At 38.1% G+C, this 20215-nt stretch overlaps 4 protein-coding genes and 1 pseudogene across 4 annotated transcripts; 4 read left to right on the top strand and 1 right to left on the bottom strand.

The window, feature by feature from the left end:
* Window positions 1–369: 369 nt before the first annotated feature.
* LOC116030113 (uncharacterized protein At5g41620-like) lies at window positions 370–4167 on the bottom strand. Its single transcript, XM_031272251.1, has 3 exons — window positions 3260–4167; window positions 2262–2384; window positions 370–2148 (listed from the first exon to the last, which is right to left on the bottom strand). Exons 1-3 carry the CDS (start codon window positions 3737–3739, stop codon window positions 772–774), a joined length of 1980 nt encoding a protein of 659 aa, XP_031128111.1. The 5' UTR covers window positions 3740–4167; the 3' UTR covers window positions 370–771.
* Window positions 4168–8669: 4502 nt separating this feature from the next.
* Window positions 8670–9790, top strand: LOC116030144 (secoisolariciresinol dehydrogenase-like). The gene is made up of 2 exons (XM_031272305.1): window positions 8670–8782; window positions 8886–9790. Exons 1-2 carry the CDS (start codon window positions 8757–8759, stop codon window positions 9682–9684), a joined length of 825 nt encoding a protein of 274 aa, XP_031128165.1. The 5' UTR covers window positions 8670–8756; the 3' UTR covers window positions 9685–9790.
* Window positions 9791–10653: 863 nt separating this feature from the next.
* LOC116029526 overlaps window positions 10654–20215 on the top strand; it is a 58358-nt pseudogene continuing 48796 nt past the window's right edge.
* On the top strand, window positions 13651–14909 carry LOC116030145 (secoisolariciresinol dehydrogenase-like). The gene is made up of 2 exons (XM_031272306.1): window positions 13651–13782; window positions 14006–14909. The coding sequence occupies exons 1-2, from the start codon at window positions 13757–13759 to the stop codon at window positions 14793–14795; spliced, it is 816 nt and encodes a 271-aa protein (XP_031128166.1). The 5' UTR covers window positions 13651–13756; the 3' UTR covers window positions 14796–14909.
* On the top strand, window positions 19300–20055 carry LOC116030163 (40S ribosomal protein S17-like). Its single transcript, XM_031272329.1, has one exon. It carries the CDS (start codon window positions 19398–19400, stop codon window positions 19833–19835), a length of 438 nt encoding a protein of 145 aa, XP_031128189.1. The 5' UTR covers window positions 19300–19397; the 3' UTR covers window positions 19836–20055.

Here is a 20215-nt window from a genome sequence, read left to right as displayed (position 1 = left end):
TTTTTTTTTTTGGTTTTTTTTTTTTTTTTTTTTTTTTTTTTTTTTTTTTTGTCTAATTCACTTTCCTTTCCTTTTTCCTGTGAAAGTCTTTTGCAATCAATTGTTAAAATCAATAGGTTTTTAAATTGTTGATTTGAAAAAATTGAACCCTTCTTATTGGCTAATGATGATACTTTGAAATTCTTGATTAATGGAGGATCAATATCACCATTTCTTTTTGTTCAATAAGGCAGACTCATTCCAACTAATTGCAAGAAATCCTTTGATACCTAACATTCTTACTTTTCAATAATATTTTATAATTTAGACAATTAATTAAATTCCGAAAAATCACTTCACATATATCCTTTAAATTTTTAATAATACACATTACTAACAAATCATATCATTAACTAGTACTTGTTAGTGTGCTCGAAATTAACAAATCATATCACTAACTTAGAACTTACAAGTTGCAAAAATTGCAACTAAGCTCTTCAAGCAAGAGCATATTTCACCCCAAAAAAAAAAACATAATTATCTGATTTACACATGGAACTTTTATACATGGACTGTCACAAGTAAATTAGCAGCACAACTTTCTACAGAAACTCCTATCATTCAAACATTTCTGAAAAAGAAAGGATTTTATGTTAATCAAGAAGCTGACTTCCAAAGCATAAATCAACAAGATGCTAACTCCTTTGGAGATGTTAAATGCATTCTGCTATCTGGGATTCTCTTGCCCTTCCATGTTCTTCGCTTCGCATAAATCAACGGTGGAGATCAGACTCACCGTTTTGATCTTGTCACGCTCCGTTCTTCACCTCTCATATCTGCAAGTCTTGACTTTATTAGAGTACTCTCGTGAGTAATCCCGGATCTTTCCACAGGTGTTCCACCAGGATCCCGGGAAGACCGTGGTTGGTCCCATAGCCGAGATGGACTGGAGACGGCTAAAGTATGGTTCTTCATGCCCGCTATTGCTTTTATTCTTTGTATTTCCTCTGCATAAGCGTATCTTTTACCTAGTTTATCGAGCTCATGGAGCCTCTCCCAATCTAACCCATGGTTTATCCCGTCTCCTGGATTTTGGATGTTTCCCGCTTCAGTGCCCCAGTCAACCGCATCTGAAATGCTCCTTAGAATTGTACTGCTTCTTCTAGGTACCTGCCCGGTGAGAGAGTTTCTTACTTTTATTTCATCGACTGAAACTCTCTTAGACTCTCGGTTGATGGCAGAAGGATAAGCCGCTTTGGGGTTCTTATTAGTGTTTTCCATGTTTAGTTCGATAGAATGAAGATCGCTTTCTGCTGACTCCTCCCCATAGTCCACAGCATTCGCCATTTCTCCTCCGTCATCTTCTTTTTCCGTATTCCGGTGGGAGGTAATAGGAGTTTTATTCGAACACGCAGCCATTTTTTCCTCGGTAGAGACATTTCCCTTTCGTTTAGATTTTTTCTTGCCCAAGAATGACTCGAGCTGTTTCCTCAGCTTGTCAACAGCGGAACTTTTCTCTTCGAACTGATGTTTGGCCTCCGAGAGTTTCATATGGGCTCTCTCCTCGCGTAATTTGTCGGCTATTTGGAGCATTTCTCTTTCCTTTTCAATCTCTTCCTGAACTTTTGCGGAGTCCCTCTTCAACTCTTCCACCTCTACTCTATCTTCACCAATGTCCCGAGCTAAATCATTACATACTTGTTCGATCATCTCTCTCGCTCTCTTCTCGTTCTCAAGTTCTTTCACAACCTTCACGAACGACGCTTTCGTTTCGGACAGCTCTTTCCCAAGTTTACCGTTCAAGTTCTCACATCGTCGCCTTAGTTTCCTCTCCACCTCAAGTTCATTTGCAATAGACTCAATTGCAGCCTGTTCTTTGTTTTTCCAAGCAGCTTTCTCTTCGGTGAAGCATTTAATGAGATAATTGATCTCACTTTGATCCGAACTCTGTTCTTGAATAAGCTGGTTAACCTGCAAGCGAGCCCGTTCAAGCTCGGTGTGTAATGCCGAGACAAGAGACATACTAGAAGACGGTGGGTCTGCATTTGCCCATATCCGATTGATTATCTTCAGTAGCTCTTTGGATGTGATCAACGCATTACTAATGTCTTTCAAACGGTTTTTAACACCAACCACAGATACACCACTTGCACGGGACCTAGTATCCATCTGCATATGGGAAGTAATCATCTTATTACTCGTCCTAAAAAGAATCGATACTAGTCGAATGAAAGCTGTAAAAGAACTAATTAAACTTCGTACAGAAACGAAATAGCCATCACCTCCATTAGACTGGCGCTGCTTAAAGAATCTAAAACTCCAACATTATGGTCTACTGGCCTCGGTCTGTGTGAAGTAGTTGATGCCCTCTTCTGGTAACTTCCTGTTCCAGATCGATCAAACCTCTATGCAATCATAAACAGAATTCTAGGTTATTGAAAACGAATAAGCAACACTCTCAAAAAAAAAACACAAATCAAAGGATAGGAAGGATATGATATAATCCAAAGTCTAAACACGAGAGTGAGAATGCATTGCTGACAAGCAACAACTTCCTTTTATTATCAAGGCAAAGTTCGTAAAAATCCAGAGTGATGACAGAAACGAGCATAAGTGCTGGGAAAAATATTCCATGAGTTCAAGGCTTCTGGCAACAAAATAACGAAAAATCTCATGTCTGGCTAGAATTGGAAGCAATCTTGATCCTATTATCACGACTTTCAGTTTGTGAAGTTAAGTACAGAGTTGAATAATAACTTCGTGGAGCAATTTGTAATGTCAACCGCTATCTTGCTTAAAGCACCAATCTTTTAGGCAAAACCAGCCTCTATTCTCTAATGCTCAAAAATACTTGTTTTCACAAACCTGAAGCTAGTCAGATGATTATTTAAACTAATAAATCAAAACTAAATTCAAACCAAGCCAAGAATCAACTTATGTTTCTATGAAGTTTGAAAAAGATTTTTTCTTTTTCTTTCTCTCACTATGCAAATGCAATTAGGCAGACATTCAATAATTCAACATACAAACTGAATTATCATTCAGGCAGAACCAATGACCAAAGCCCACCTAAGACCCAGAAAGATGTTAGGTAGTAACCACTAAATACTATCCACAAAACAAAGGACAAAACTCCATCACCATCAACTGATGTTTAAGATTGAAAACCTTAATAAGATTTGAATGACAGAATAAAAGTTTCTACTGCAATAATGATGATTGTGTCACAAACATATTTGAGCATTAATTGCAGATGATTAGATGAAGAAGAAGAACCCACCTCAGAAACTGGGCTGTGAGATGGATCACACAAGTGGGGAGGGAGGGAGCCCGAGACCGAATCCGACCCGGAATGTCCGGCCCGCATTATTTTCTCCTTCTTCATCATCATCATCATCGCCATCTTCTTCTTCTTCCGCTGCTCCATCTCCTCCGCAATTCTCGGCGACGGCACTTCGTTCATCTCCCAGAGAGTGGCGGCGAGCTTTCTCGCCGAAACCGGGCGAGACGTCGTCCCCGCCTGAGAGACAGCCGGGGACTCCACGGCGGTCCTCAAAAGCGACGTCGTTTTCCATAACGGCACCGGAGTGCTGGATCTGGACCCGCCCAATCCCAGCCCGTTTCTGCCCTTCCCCACCACAATGGCCCGCTTGAATCTGTAGTTATGAACTCTCGACGACGCAGATGAAGACGACGAGCACCCCCTTTTCCGAACTTTGGGCACCAAACCCTCCATGCCCACCCGATTTTGCCTAGGCATTATCACCTCTTCCAAGAACTTCCAGGATTTTGGAATTTGGATCAAGAAAACCTCTGGGTATCGAAAAAAATTGAATCTTTTGGAATTGGGATCAAGAGAAATTGTGGGTGCTTAGAAAGACAGAATCTTCAGCGGTTTCTTTCGAAATTGCAGTGAGAAGGGGAAAAGGGAAAAGGGGAAAAGTGGCGTGCTGGGCTGCCGGGCATTGATATAATTCTTTGGTTTTGAAATGATACATTTAAGATCGAGGAAGCAAAGCAAAGATTTGACAGCTTTGACTATACCAGTAGGAGTAGGGCTAATCAAAAGAAAGACGATTTGTATCTGAATCAAAGAGAAGAAAAAGAGACTTCACTGTGCCTGTGAGGCTAACTAAAGAACGTGCAACCAAATAATTACTGCATTCAGCAGCCCTCTTTTTGCTGCTCTGTATGATATCTCCATCTTGATTTGATATATTAGAACATTGATTGAGATACATAAATATCATTCATATTAAACATTCCCTGATTTTCAGCTCATCAAATATTCAAATATAATACAGAGTAATAAATGTATGCACAAATTGTGTGGAGAAACTTTTAGATAATAGCTGTAAATTTTGCTGTAAATGTATGTACAAATTGTAACGAAACTTTATGTGTTATACCATACTTTAGATGTATGAGTTGAATACAGGGTGGCATTATACTATATGTATTCTCATATTTTATTCTTTCACTTTTACACTATAATATGACAAATAAGGATATGTTATTTTTATCATGTGATCTCATAAAAAGTGCCAACATCCGAATCCTACGAAGAAAATTAAGAGTTTGAAGTAGAAAATAGAATTCTACTCTAACTCGGGTGTGGTTACCACTTTGGATTAAAGTGGTAATAAAAATATATGGCTTTTAGAAAACCCTAATGCTGCCTTATTTTTCTCTCTAAAACCAAACGACTTTCTCTGCTGCTCAACTCCGGCGGAGTTCTAATGGAGCTTTGAGCCGGCGGTTTTGGTCACCTTCTATGTTTGTTCTCGCTCTTCTTCCGCCCCGACCACCGTCGCAGCTCCGTCCGCCTCCGACCACCGCCACCTATCTTCTTCTTCCGTTTTCTCTCCCTTTGAATAAAATAATAATATGTAGGTATTGGGGTTTGTGTTGGTAGTCTTGAACTCCCAACCCTACTTTGACTTTACCCACTTTTTATTTTCTCTATTATTGTGTTTTCCTCTCGTTAGTTTCACAAGCATTTTTACTCTCATTACTTTCACGAGCTTTTCATTTTCATTAGCATAAATCGTTTAGTTTGGTTTCGACAAGTGTTGATCTTATCCTGGGCGAGCAAAAAAGAATGATGACGAAGACCCAGATCTTTGATGAAGCTTTTAAGCTCCCTGAAGGAACATAGCTTCATAGTTATGAAACAGTCTGCGATTCAAGTTTTCTATAGCATAGTTAGAAAAGTTGTTTCTATGTCTGACTGTAAGGAATGGTTTACCATTTCATTGATCATTGGTGTAAACGTTTTATGTTATGAATTAATGAAATAGCTACGTTTACCTTAAAATATATATATATATGGCTTTTAAAAATTTATACTATTAATGGACCATGGAATGTGCACACCTCAATTGTGATGTACTATTCATGTCCTTTGTCATTGTGATGGACTTCTTATTTATTTAGTTAACTATACTTATAATAGTCTTTCTTTTTCGATGCGTGTTATTAAAAAATTAGCAATACAATAAGTTGTGACGGATTTATATTAACAAGTTTTTTTTTAAAATTGATTATTTTATAGATAATATTCAGTTATAACGTTAAAAAACACTGGCTCTTGATGAGGAATCCCATTTTTAGACTAGGGATCCATTCTACTAATTATAATCGGAATATGATTATCTCTTGAACCATGCATCCAGACTTTCAAATACAAGTCTCATCGTGATTATTAGGAAGTCCATCTATGATGTTTCACTCTAAACTCAAGTTTATTTTCAATATTGGACAAAATTCTTTCAAAACCTTTCTAGTCTACATTTTCTTAACTTTATGATGATTATACTTTGACACTCAAAATAACCACTAATATACTATTTTGAGCTAATTTTTCAACATTTATTGCTAAGTAGTAGTACTTAGGTCGTAATAGAAATATTAGGCGAGAATGGTCAAGTACTCAAGTTGTTTGGTATACTAAAATGTCAGTGCATTCATTTGTAGCCATGGATTTGAGCCCATCCTGATTCGATTGGGTCTCATCAAACCGTTTACGTGGCAACACCTATGTAGCCCAAAACCATCAATTGGGTCAACAACAATCAAGTTGTAGAGAAAGATTTGTAAGAAAAATGATAGAGGTATACATTTTTTTTTTATTACTGTTACAATACAGTATTTGTTTATAACCACTTTCTCAATATACTGAAGCACAAAGAGTTAATATCGTATTCACAAGTTTGAACCACCTCTTTCCATATGAGAGTGCAACCAGGTACTATTACATCATTCTATATGGAGTGCAATCGGGTGACTCTAAACCATAAGATCTTGACATAGAAGTATACACTTAGTCACGTAGGCAAAAAAAATTACATCTAGGAGAAGCAGGCAGGCAGCTATGGCCATACACGAGTCTTTGTCGCCATAAATGACATCAAAGTGATTTTTGTTAGGACATACATCATCGTCCGGAGACCGGAATCTTCGTTAGGACAAGGACCAATTCTTATACGATGGGTCATGCTCCGCCTTGTAATGTGATTTGTGATTTGTGAGGCGCAGTCTGGGAGCGCCTTGGCGCGTAATTATTGTTTGAGTCATTTCTATTTTTGGTCATACTGTTATTAAGGTATTATCAATTTTAGTTCACTTTATTAATTTTTGTCACATTGAGCCTAGTCTTATTTAGTCCTGGCCACTTTTAGTCTATTTTTAAAATTTTTGTTAAATAACCGTCCAAAACAAGGGTATTTTGGTCTTTTCATGCTTTGATCATCTCCTTAACCCTTTGTAGTAGTTTTTCTTACACATTTTCATCCAATGAAGAGGTCCGGCGAAAGCCATGACTTTGTTGGGAATCAGAATCGGAATGGGTATCAAATACTTGGTAATGGTAATGGATTTTGATGAAAGTATTTTGCATGTTTGGTAGTAAGGTGGATTGTGAATGATTATTAATAGTTGGAGAAGCGGAGGAGTAAGGGAAATGAAACTCTTATTTTATTAGGGAATAAGTTTTACAATTAATGGGATAATCAAAACTTATAGTAGTGTTCTAAAAATCTGTCAACCAAACAATAACAATGACTTTGATACCCATTCCTGATAGCTAAACCTGTCGACCAAACATAATGATAATGCTCAATGTTCGAACCTAAAACCTTTTTTTTTTTTTTTTTATAGAAATCAATGATTAAGTTAAGAATAATAAATAGTTAATGAAATATTCCATTATTAAAGTTTATACTAACAGAATGCGGGGGTACTTAAGGAAAGAAAATAATATAATAGAGGTAAAGTAGGAAATTTTTTTTAAAGAAAAAACTAAAATTAAAATAATATTTGAACCATTTATTTCATCAAATAATTGGGTAGACATTTTTTAGTTTTCGTTATAGGCCTAACTTTTTAGCTCTTATTAGTATATACTAGTATTTTGTACGCGCGATGCGCGAAAACTTATGCCCAATATTAAAATATTAATAAATACAAATAATTAAAATGTATAATACATTAAATCATTAAAAGGTTCAAAAACAATGGTGGAAAATCTCTCCAAACAAAGCAAGTGGCAACAACACCCTCGACCTTAGCTAAAGAATGGGCTACCCGATAATATACTCTAACATGCATATTCGTAGTATGTGTTCAACAATTATGCCAACTCTGATTGGGATTAGGTTTGAACCTAAGACCTTTTCTTATAGAAATTAATGGATAGTTAAAAGTTAACGAAATATTTCGTTACTAAAGTTTATACTAACGGAATGTGGGGTTATTTAAGGAAAGAAAATAATATAATAGATGGTAGAGAAGAAAAAATTATAAAAAAAATACTAAAATCAAAATAATCTGAACCAATCATTTGATCAAATAATTCGACGAACATTTTTTTAGTTCCCTAGGCCTAACTTTATTGGCTCTTTTATATATATATATATATGAGTCACACTTGTGTGAGACCGTCTCACGGGTCTCAATCTGCGAGACGAGTCGGGTTAATATAATTTGGGTCATAAAACCAACCAAAGACCAACTCATAATACTAACTATGACCCAAATTATGTTGACACGACCCGCCTCACATAAGCTTTTGCCTATATAGATATAATACTTATGCAAAAAAAAATAAAAAATGTACGGATTAATACTTTTAAATCAAAATGTAAAAGTATTTACATTTTTTCTTCAGAAGTGTTACACTTTCACATATAAATAACAAATTAAACATTTTATTATTCTTGATTACATTTTTCAGTATAAATATTATATTTCATTACGAGTTTACCTATCTAACTGACAAGGATCCGAGAGACGATTTTACATAAGTTTTTGCCTTGAAATAATAGTATTATATGAACATAGTTAACCGTTAGAATATAATGTTAATTTGATTAACTCTAAAACTATATGGACCAATTAAATATTATAATTCATCAAAATTCACATATGAATTGAAGTAGATTCCTTTAAACAAATCATCATATATAATATAATGTCCTACTACGTACATTATTGACCTTAATTTAAGTTGCCGCCAATTATTTAAACATGGATAAAGTATGAAACAACATAGCTGGTCAAAAAAATACAGAAAAAGAATTAATAATCGGCAAGTCAACTACTGAGTTGATGCAACATGAAATTAAATAAAGAGTAAATTCCTTGGTTCAAGCTGAGTTGTCATGAATAGATCGAGATACCTAACTTTCAAATGCAATGTCACGTTGATTAGTGCATTTATAAAGCATGCAGCAGTAATAGATGATAGATCAGATCGGTTTTATTTTGTTCATCAAAACATGGCTACAACTTCCATCCTAAGAAGGTAAAACATACACGCTATATATCAAGATTAATTCTGCTAATTTTCCGACCACTTGGTAATGGGAATATTGTTTGGACGCTAACGTTGTTGTATTATTGAACAGGCTAGCGGGCAAAGTTGCTGTGATAACGGGTGGCGCCAGCGGGATTGGCGAATGTTCGGCGAGGCATTTTGTCCGGCACGGGGCGAAGGTGATCATTGCGGATATCCAGGACGAGGTGGGGCGCGCCGTGTGTGACGAAATCGGAGACGACGCCGTTTCCTACGTGCACTGCGACGTGAGACGCGAAGCCGACGTGGAAAACGCGGTGAACGCCGCCGTGTCCAAGCACGGGAAGCTAGACATCATGTTCAGCAACGCCGGAGTTGGCGGAGGAGGGTCGTCGATCCTCGACTCCAACTACGACAACTTCAGACACGTGTTCGACGCCAACGTGTTCGGGGCCTTCCTGTGCGCAAAACACGCGGCGCGGGTCATGGTCCCGGCGAGGAAAGGCAGCGTGATTTTCACTTCCAGCGTGGCTTCGGTGACGCACGGCCACGTGCCGCACGAGTACTCGGCGTCGAAGCACGCCGTGGTGGGTTTGACCAAGAATTTGGGAGTGGAATTGGGGAGGTATGGGGTGAGAGTGAACTGCGTGTCGCCGTTCGGAGTGGCGACGCCGATGGTGAGGGATTGGATAGGGATAGATGAGAAAGAAAAGGTGGAAGAATTTTGGTGTGGGGCAGCAAACTTGAAGGAAGCTAAGTTGGAGGCGAAGGATGTGGCAGAGGCGGCATTATACCTAGCAAGCGACGAATCAAAGTACGTTAGTGGTCTCAACCTGGTGATTGATGGTGGATATAGCACAACTAATGTTGCTCTCTCTCAATCCTTCAACAAGATGTCTTCTTCAATGTAGAGATTAGGGATGGACAAGTTCATTACGTTGTTGTGTGAGTGTGGGCGTTCTTTATTTATTTTTTTTTCCTCATAAAAATTCGAAAGAATCTATCTCAAAAGTCAAACCTCATGCATTTATTACTGGATTATAAGTTCTTTGACATGTTTAATGTTATTTGGTTGTTGGCTTAAATTTTAAAATTTAAGTCATAAGTCAATTAGATCTCTTAATTTATAAAATTTTTAATTTAAATTCATTAACATGTTATTTTCTTGTAACGGAGCCCAAAAATCAATTATTGGCTTGTTATAGCATGTCACTAAGGTTCCGAAGAGATTCCAGCGATACTCCGGCAACAAAAATTAGCAACCGACAAATGGTTGTTTGTCACCTTCTCCATCTTAGAAGGCAACCGATAACTAGTCATTGGTGGCCAATTTTTCCCCCGAAGATAGCTAAAGCATCGTCAGAATCTTAACGACCTACAATCACTAGTCACTAGCTAGTTTTTTGGGCTTCGGTGTTCTAAAATGACATGTTGATGTGCTTAATTGTACCTTTTAAATGTTCGGAACCTAATTGATTTCTCGTATAAAATTCAACGGTGCATTTGACCATTTTCCCTTTGCTTTTTAATAATTTTAAAGATAGTTATAGACTTACAGGTATGTACTCTTATTTTACTTTCTTTTCTTTTGATGTGTATCGATTAATCATTGTATGATAATTTACTATCTTTTTTTTTCTCTCTTTTAATTGTTTTTAATTTCACTCAAAATATATCATGTAACTAAACTAATATGGAGTACTTCTTAAGAGATACGCTCTTATGGAACAAATTGATCTGTGATATGTACAAAGAGTTAATACCCAAAATTGTCCTCGACTATAGTGATTTTTTTCAATTTTGTCCTAAACGACTTTGGTGTCATAAAGTAGTCCTACACTTTTGTGTTATAGCTCAAAATTTGTTAAGCTGTTAAACAAATGTTAAGTACAAGGCAATATAGTCAATTCATTTTCAACTCTTCTCTTCTGGTAAGCTTCGACGACTTGGTGGAGGACGTCAAGATCGAGACTCGCATATCGCTCCAAATAACTTGCTCCTTGCCGGCGTTTCGCGATGCGTTCAAGTCCTTGGTTGCGAAATCCAAGACCGTCGCCCTCGTGGTTGATCTTTTCGGGACTGATGCTTTTGACGTGGCCATCGAATTCAAGGCTTCTCCTTACCAGAAAGTGTCGGGTGAGTATAGAGACATGCATGACTGAGCCAGTCCAGATCCTGGGTTGCGTACCGATTCAAGGCAAGGATCTTCTCGCACCAGTTCAGGACCGGAAGGACGTGGATGGGTTCTTCACCACACCAAAAGCTACAGAATGGCGGAGGGTATCGTGGCCAACACCTTCATGGAGTTGGAGCCCAGTGCAGTCAAATACCTGCAACAATCACAACCTGGGAAGCCCACGGTTTACCCAGTAGAACCACTGATAAAGATGGAAGAATTCGACACCGGAAAATTAAACGGGACAAGCCCCTGCCCTATCCTGGAGTGGCTAGACTAGTAGCCGAGCGGGTCGATTCTGTACGTCTCGTTTGGTGGCGGCGGCACCCACACTCGATCAGCGGTCCACGAAATAGACCAAGAAACCGGAAAAGAAGAGTTACGTTGAATATAAATTGACTATATTGCCCTTGTACTTAACATCCGTTTGACAGCTTAACAAACGGAGGACAATTTTGAGCGATAACACAAAAGTTTGGGACTACTTTATGACACCAAAGTCGTTTAGGACAAAATTGAGAAAAACCACTATAGTCGATGACAATTTTGAGTATTAACTCTATGTACAAATCAATAAGTTTGTATAAATTATAAGGGTAAAATAGTAAAGGAAATTAATTGTAGTAATATTTCATAAATAATGCTAGAGACAAGGGTGTAAGGTGTTAGCAAACAAAGTTTTCGACAAACTACTCGTATTTGTATTTGTATTCATTTATGTTTGTTTATTAATCTAAACAAACATTAACAAACAAACTTTAGAGCTCCGTTCATAAACGAACAGAATCTGAACAATGGTAAGCTCGTTTGCTAAGAGATCGTAAACAAGCTCATTTATATACCTACAATTAATAAATTATGTATCTGCAATACCTTCAATTTATAGGTACATAATTGGTTATCTGAAGGTACATAATATGTTAATTGTAATATATAATTTGAATGTCGTCTTAGATCATGACTCATAATGTAATATGGATCCTGGTCCATTATTGTATAATTTGCTGACATGGACACCATAGATTGACTTAGGTCTTCCTCAATAGTGATCGGTTTTTGAGAAGATTTTGCAGATGTGATTCGCAAAGAAAAAATGAGAGTGGACGAAAAAAAATAAAAGAAAAAAAAAACAAAATAAAAAACTGGAAAAAATGTATTTACGCGCCCAAGCAGCTGCCTGGGCGCCATAACGTGAGGCGCAATTCTTCTCTCCTAGTGGGCTCTACTCTCCACTGACAAGAACCCCAAAATTACGGGAGAAAATTTTCCATAAAAATTCTCCCACATTTGTTAAAAATCCAACCTCAAAAAATTTACTATTCCAAAATCTTATTAAAACTCACGAATGGATAAGTTCTTATTATAACATTACTTTTTGGTTTGGATTGGGGTGGGGGAGGGGGTTTAATTTTTTTTTTTTTTAAAGGACAAGGCAACCACATTTGCCATAATAGTCATATTTTTCAGATGTCATATTACTACCTTTTTTTTTTTGTTTTTTTTCTTTAATAATTCATGTTTCTTGCTTTTGCCTTATTATATCTTGTATTTCATGGATTCGTTTCAAATTCATGAGAAAAGATAAATTGAGTTAATTTAGTTTTAAGATTCAACGTTAAATTGTACATTTCTATGCCCAACGAGTCATCTCAAATACATTCAATTTTTTAGCATGTTGCCATATGCATGGTTGGCACAAAATGTTGGAACTGCAATTTATTTTAGTCGGTATCCATTTAAAAATTCTAGTTTTGATGGCTAAATTGAGGTCTACGCAGTAATTCCAAGGAAAAAAATCACCATTATCCTTGAAATACATAAATGTTTTATAATTATATAAAGCTACTGGTACGAGTTCGTATCAATAAATTTGAAATAAGGGTTACTTTGTGTGACTGTCTCACAATCCTTATTCGTGAGACTAGTCAGGTCGGTATGAAAATGTAATATTTATATTGAAAAATATAATACTAATTAGGAATAAAGTATTTGTTATTTATAAGAGAAGTGTCCTACTTTTGAGGGAAAATGTAATACTTTTAAATAAAAATATAAAAATATTATGGATACATTTTTTCTTCAAAAGTAGGGAAAATAGTCAAATATATACCCTCTCAAACTTTAGGTAAGAAGTGAATAAGGTCATTGAACTTTTCAAAGTTGAAATTAAAACCACAAACATGTTATTTTGGAGCAATCAAACCCACTAACCTATTGGAAATATGTAAATGCACCTCAACTAGAGTTTGGACCAACTCCGACGAATCACCTACAAAGATCCGATCAAATTTCGGCGAATAAAGTCAAAATATCACTGATCGGCGACCCATTAACTGTCGTCGGTCGCGTTCTGTCGGGAAAGGCGACCAATTAAATATTATAATTCATCAAAAGTCACATATGAATTGAAGAATTCATCAAAAGTCACACATATGAATTGAAGTAGATTCCTTTAAACAAATCATAAAATATAATATCCTAATACGTACATTATTGACCGTAATTTAAGTTGACAATTATTTAAACATGGATGAAGTATGAAACCAAAAAAAATACAGAAAAAAAGACAATTAATAATCGGCAATTCCAACTTTCAAGTTATAATAATTCTCAATTATATTGTTAATTGAGTTGATGCAACATGCATGAAATTAAACAAAGAGTAAACTCCTTGGTTCAAGCTAAGTTGTCATTAATAGAGATTCCTCTGAGTAGATACCTCAACTTTCAAAGCTCCAGGATTTCGTATTCTTGTTCCCAAACTTCAACAGATCAGATCAGATCGGTTTTATTTTGTTCATCAAAACATGGCTACAACTTCCATCCTAAGAAGGTAAAACAAGCTATATATTAAGATTTTTTCTTTTAGTACTATAGACTCTGTTACAATGTAGTATCTGTTCATAGCTACTTTCTCAACCTACTGAAGAACAAAGGTCTTGGCGCTCGCTCTATATATCAAGATTAATTCTGCTACAAAGTAAAGATAGATAATTTTCCGACCACTTGGTAATGTGAATATTGTTTGGACGCTAAACTTTTTGTTGTATTTCCAGGCTAGCGGGCAAAGTTGCTGTGATAACGGGCGGCGCCAGCGGGATTGGCGAATGTTCGGCGAGTCTTTTTGCCCGGCACGGGGCGAAGGTGATCATTGCGGATATCCAGGACGAGCTGGGCCGCGCCGTGTGTGACGAAATCGGAGACGACGTGTCCTACGTGCACTGCGACGTGAGACGCGAATCCGACGTGGAAAACGCGGTGAACGCCGCCGTGTCCAAGCACGGAAAGCTAGACATCATGTTCAGCAACGCGGGAGTTCCCGGAAAGGGGGGAGAGTCAATCCTCGACTCCAACTACGACAACTTCAGACACGTGTTCGACGCCAACGTGTTCGGAGCGTTCCTGTGCGCAAAACACGCGGCACGTGTCATGATCCCGGCGAGGAAAGGCAGCGTGATTTTCACTTCCAGCGTGGCTTCGGTGACGTACGGCGACGTGCCGCACGAGTACTCGGCGTCGAAGCACGCCGTGGTGGGTTTGGCGAAGAATTTGGGAGTGGAGATGGGGAGGTATGGGGTGAGAGTGAACTGCGTGTCGCCGTTCGGAGTGGCGACGCCGATGCTGAGGGGTTGCATAGGGATAGATGAGAAAGAGAAGGTGGAAGAATTTGTGTGTGAGATAGCAAACTTGAAGGAAGCTAAGATGGAGGCTAAGGATGTGGCAGAGGCGGCATTATACCTAGCAAGCGACGAATCTAAGTACGTTAGTGGTATCAACCTCGTCATTGATGGTGGATATAGCACAACCAATGTTGCTCTCTCTCAATCCTTCAACAAGCTAGATTAAGATGTCCTCATAAAAATTCCAAAGAATGTATCTCAAAAGTCATGGATTGTAAGTTCTATGACATCTTTATTGTTATTTGCTTGTTGGTTTAAATTTTATATCAGAAGTTAATTACATCCGTGATTCTTTAAAATTAAATTGCAATTTAAACTCATTAACATGTTATTTTCTTGTAATGGAGCCCAAAAATCAATTACGTACTTTTTATAGCATGTTACTAAGATTTTGGAGAGATTTCGGCGATGCTCCCCCAATGAAAATTAGCAACCAATGAATGATTGTTAGTCGCCTTCTCTATATGAGAAGGCAACTAGTACTGGTCCTCTCCATTCTTCAAAGAAGGCAACCGACAACTAGCCACTAGGGGCTAGTTTTTTTCCCAAAGATAGCCAAAGTATCGCTAAAACCCTAACGACCTACTATCACCTGTCACTAATTGGTTTTTGGGCTTCAATGTACTAAAATAACATGTTGATGTGTTTAATTGTAACTTTTAAATGTTCGAAGCCTAATTGATTTCTCGCATAAAGTTCGATGGTGTATTTGTCCATTTTTCCTTTACTTTTTAATAATTTTAAAGAGAGTTTAGACTTATAAGTATGTATTCTTATTTTACTTTCTATCCTTTTTATGTGTATCGATTCACCATTATATGATAATTTACTATCTTTTTTCCTCTCTTTTAATTGTTTTTCACTCAAAATATGTAATTTAACAAAAAACAAATATGGAATACTCCTTAAGAGATATGTTCTGATGGAACAAATTGATCCGTGGCAGGTACGAGTCAATAACTTTGTATAAATTATAAGGGTAAATTAGTAGAAAATGATTGTAGTAATATTTCATAGATTAATGCTAGAGTATTATATTATAAGTAGTTGACAGTAAATATGCTATAGGAATAATTATAGAAAGTAATAATTAATGGAGTTGTTTTGAGTAAGTTCTGACTACAAGAATCAGAGTGTGTCTCCAGTCCCCCTACTTGTTACATGGACTCAAATTTTCTATTGTACAACGGTAAAGGTTACAATAATGGGCACTAATGACCTCCTGATATGTGCAACGTCTCTTCTCCATAAGTGTCAGGCTCCTCAGTAATTGTTGTGTGCTCTTTGATGAGGCGGTGTCCTACTAACTGCATTGAACTCTAAGAATCGTTCTATCTCCTCATACTTTACTCTTGACTGCTACCAACTGACCGTGTTGATTGCTTTGACATCTTCGGGTCAGTCCAAATGTGCTTCGGGTCAGGTCTAATGACTAATCCAATTATCCCGTCATCATCCCCTACTCCCAAGCTGAGAGCATAATGGAGTCACCTAGGGATCGCGGAGTAATAATAGTGTATACTCATTGAAATCCCGTCACCAGTTCCCCGCCCTTAGAATTTTGTATAATAAAAAATAATAATAATAATAATAATTATTATTATTAATCTTATTATTTTTTGTTAATTTTTTTTTTAAATTTTTTTCCTCGACTTGAAGTCGAATCGGTAGGCCAAGGCCAGGACTCGGCCAGCTAGAGGCGACTGGTTACTGCCCAACCGAGCCTTCCCATTGAACGCCTTCCCCTCGGCTCCTTGCTTCCTTTCCCTTGGAGCAAGGTTAAGTTTCAAGAGGACCGCGGTTGCATAGGTCGTACCTCGGCGATGGGTTCGTTCTTGTTGTGGCGATATCACCTCATCCTCCTGCGTGGGTGCCCAGGGCATTTGACCCTACACCCCTGCCACCAACTAGGTTAGCGTTACCATTGCTTGCTGAATGGCTTGGGCAGTCGCCTGGAGATCCACAGGTGGTATCGGTGTTTCCGGCTCTTGTTGCACTCTACCACGGATGTTGTTGAGCTAGTCTCGAAGGTCACGCGAGTTTGTCAGCTGGGCATCCATGCTAGCGTTGTTGTTGCCATTGTTGTTCAAGCCACGGGAACCATGGGAGCCATTGATCTAGATGTTGTGATTTCCTTGTGTGATGAGAAACATGAAGTGTTCAGTCTGCTTGAGAGTTGATCTTAGGCTCTCAATGAAAGGACTAATGACGGTAAATAAGTTACTATGTATGTTTGTAAGTAAGTGGAATGTATTGTTTCATAGATTGAGTACACAATTTTTTTTCTCTTCTTGCTACACGGGTTCAGCCTATATACTATAAACTTGTAATGGTTACAATAATGATATTAACGACCTCCTAATAAGTGACACTGCCTCCTTCCATAACTCCTCTCTTTGATGAGGCGGTGTTCTTAATGCGTGAGCTCTTGTAACTGTTCAACCTGCTCTCTACTCCTGACCGTTACTGTTTAACTATCAATCTGTCATCACCACTTTGATGGGTTAGACTAAGAGTGCACCGAGTCGGATTTAGTACCTTGTCCAATTATCTTGTCACATTATTTAGGGTAGAATTTCAATTCTTATTGGTTGTAGCTGGGAGAAAATAATTATACAAGTATAGGTATATATAACAGGTTTTAGTACCCAACTGAGAGAACACTTATAAAATTGAATTATCATTATAATAGATTAATAGGGTAACACTTGTGTGAGACTGTCGCACGGGTCTCAATCCGTGAGAGAATCGAATCTTTGATTAACGGGTCAGATTGACATTGTTAATCAAAGATCCGACTTGTATCACGGATTGAGACATGTGAGACGGTCTCACAGAAATGTTTACCTTTATAATATTATTACAAAGAAGGTTCTTAGTTAGATGTTAAAGTATATTGTTTCTCTTATTACATAAAATTGAAAATTCTCCTTAATTAATCAAGTGTTTAATCTTTTTTTTATTAATCAGGAAGGGGGAAACCCAAATGTATTACAGGATATTTAGCAGGGATTATACACTAGTCTCCAGTAGGGGAACCCTGCACAATCATATTGTAACAGGCTATGAATACTATCAGGGGGGTTCCAGAGAATATACATTCCTTTCGGATAGGTTCGGGCCAAACTAGCCATGTAGTCCGCTGGAGCATTAGTTTCTCGGGGTATGGCATGAATGCTCCATTCTTCTAGGTGTCTTATCTCTTGTCTGCACGCTCTTATTATGTTGCAGACAGCCTTCAGAGTGGACTGCTTTCCTTTCATTATATCTACCAATTCCTTCGAGTCACCCTCAAAGATGACTCTTTTGAGACCCATATGTATGGCAAGTTGGATGCTTCTAAGCAATGCCCACGCCTCAGCTTGTAATGGTGGGCAAGCTCCAATATTGCATACGAATCCGCCTTTCCAGTCACCATTGTGGTCCCTAACTACGCCCCCGCAGCTTGCTTTGCCTGTAGCTAGGTCGACTGAGCCATCGAAGTTAATCTTGTCTGCTTCTGTTTCAGGTTTAGTCCACCTTAGCATCTCCCACCTGTATGAGTGTATCGTGTGAATTTGGTTAGGCCCTTTCGCAAAGGCTGCATTTATTTCGGCTGCTTGGGATCTGATCCATGCTATTTTAGAATTCAATGCATGAAAGGATTTGTTGAAAATCAACTCGTTCCTCCACTTCCATATCCACCAAATTGACAGAGAGAAGAGGATACTGTCGTTCTCAGGTCTGAAATTATTGCCTTTGCTGGTGACTCCCCGGTCCAGCCAATCCCTGAAATTCAGGTTCTTTGATTCTTCGTGAAATGAATTCAGAATGCTGGTCCAAACCCCCTCAGCTACTGGACATTTACGCAATGCATGGTCAATGTCCTCTTGTTGGTCTCTGCAGATGCTACAGTTACTATCTGTTGTCATGCCTCTTCTTGCCCTTACATTATTCGTCAAGATTTTCTTGTGTCGGGCTAACCATAGAAAGGTTTTGATTCGACTTGGTAGCTTTAGCTTCCAAATGGCATTCCATTTTGCTGCATCGATTGTGCGGGGCTGGTTGCAGGCTATGTCGTAGGCCGAGCTTACTGTGAAATTATCTACATCTTCATGCCTCCAAACTGTAAGATCCTCTAGATCTGAATCAGTACCTACTATCAAGTGTTTAATCTTAACACTCCGAACTAATAACCCAACAATATATAATAATAACAATAATAATAAATTTTTTTATAGTACAATGTCAACCAATACTTGTATAAATAGGTATACCATATATATATATATATATATATATATATATATATATATTGGAGTAACGAGAAAAATCACAACACTACTTGAAGGTGCACATGGGGTAACCTCTACTCCGTGACCTTAGATGTCAAATGATTATAAGGAGGTAAACTAACTTAAATTGTTCATACTTATTGTCTCAAATCAAGAAGGCTAATAGGCTACTTTCACCGGAAGTCGAATTTAGAAGCTTGTAAATATTTGATACAATGAAGTATATCATGTTTAGTTATATTCAGTATTATAAACACTCTACAGAAAAAAGCCCAAAATAATTACGGAAGAATTAATTCGAAAACACAAAGAAGCCCACAATATTATAGTCCAGAAAGAAGTCCAACCCAATATCCCTATCCATAAAAACCCTATCTTGTAAACCCTACTAATATCTCTCCATTGTCGAAACCCTAGTATCCTCCCTCCATTCATCTTCCATCAGCAGAAGCGTTACCTGCAGAGCTCTCCCTCTCCCACCACCAGCAACCACCATGGGTCGCGTACGTACCAAGACGGTGAAGAAGTCCTCTCGCCAGGTCATCGAGCGCTACTACTCGCGCTTGACTCTGGACTTCCACACCAACAAGAAGGTTCTGGAAGAGGTAGCCATCATCCCCTCGAAGCGCCTCCGCAACAAGATCGCCGGCTTCTCCACCCACCTGATGAAGCGGATCCAGAAGGGGCCCGTCAGGGGCATCTCGCTCAAGCTCCAGGAGGAGGAGAGAGAGCGCCGCATGGATTTCGTCCCCGACGAGTCTGCTATCAAGACTGACCGCATTGAGGTCGACAAGGAGACTATTGACTTGCTTGCTTCCTTGGGAATGAGTGAACTCCCCGGCGTTGTCCTCAAGGAGGAGGAGACCGTCGGAATTGCCCCCGCCCCTGCTTACGGCGGCGGGCGTGGTGGCTTTGGTGGAAGGCGGTACTAAAACATCTCTCTATTGGGTTTCAATACTATTTAGTATAATGTAGACCAAGTGTTCTTCTATCTAAGTGGTTTGTTTTCTAGTACTTGTGGAAAGACTTGTGGTTTTTATGTTTTATTACCCATGTTTGATCTATGGTTTATCAATTACAAAGATGTTCAAGATTTTGTTGTTATGTTTTATTTGCCGGAGATGATTATGCTATCTGTCTGCTTTGATATTATCTTTAGATCTTCAAATATGATCTTTTAGTGTTTTGGGTCAAATGTTTGCTTAAATATTGAATTCATTTCCATTGAATTGCATAAGAATAAGCTTGAGAATTAGAATGTATGAGTTCAGTTTGGTTTGCTATTTGAGCTGCATAAGTTTGATTCAACACC

This window comes from Ipomoea triloba, chromosome 9, assembly GCF_003576645.1.
Source record: "Ipomoea triloba cultivar NCNSP0323 chromosome 9, ASM357664v1".
NCBI lineage: Eukaryota > Viridiplantae > Streptophyta > Magnoliopsida > Solanales > Convolvulaceae > Ipomoea > Ipomoea triloba.
This window is presented reverse-complemented; position numbering and strand designations above follow the sequence as displayed.

Excerpts from the sequence above, each read along its gene's own strand:
- LOC116030113 (XM_031272251.1), bottom strand. The coding sequence starts at position 3,739 with ATGCCTAGGCAAAATCGGGTGGGCATGGAGGGTTTGGTGCCCAAAGTT. Across the intron at positions 2,385-3,259 it reads CTCACAGCCCAGTTTCTGAG|AGGTTTGATCGATCTGGAAC; the intron begins GTGGGTTCTTCT and ends ATGATTGCATAG. Across the intron at positions 2,149-2,261 it reads GCAGCGCCAGTCTAATGGAG|ATGGATACTAGGTCCCGTGC; the intron begins GTGATGGCTATT and ends TCCCATATGCAG.
- LOC116030144 (XM_031272305.1), top strand. The coding sequence starts at position 8,757 with ATGGCTACAACTTCCATCCTAAGAAG. Across the intron at positions 8,783-8,885 it reads ACAACTTCCATCCTAAGAAG|GCTAGCGGGCAAAGTTGCTG; the intron begins GTAAAACATACA and ends ATTATTGAACAG.
- LOC116030145 (XM_031272306.1), top strand. The coding sequence starts at position 13,757 with ATGGCTACAACTTCCATCCTAAGAAG. Across the intron at positions 13,783-14,005 it reads ACAACTTCCATCCTAAGAAG|GCTAGCGGGCAAAGTTGCTG; the intron begins GTAAAACAAGCT and ends TTGTATTTCCAG.
- LOC116030163 (XM_031272329.1), top strand. The coding sequence starts at position 19,398 with ATGGGTCGCGTACGTACCAAGACGGTGAAGAAGTCCTCTCGCCAGGTC.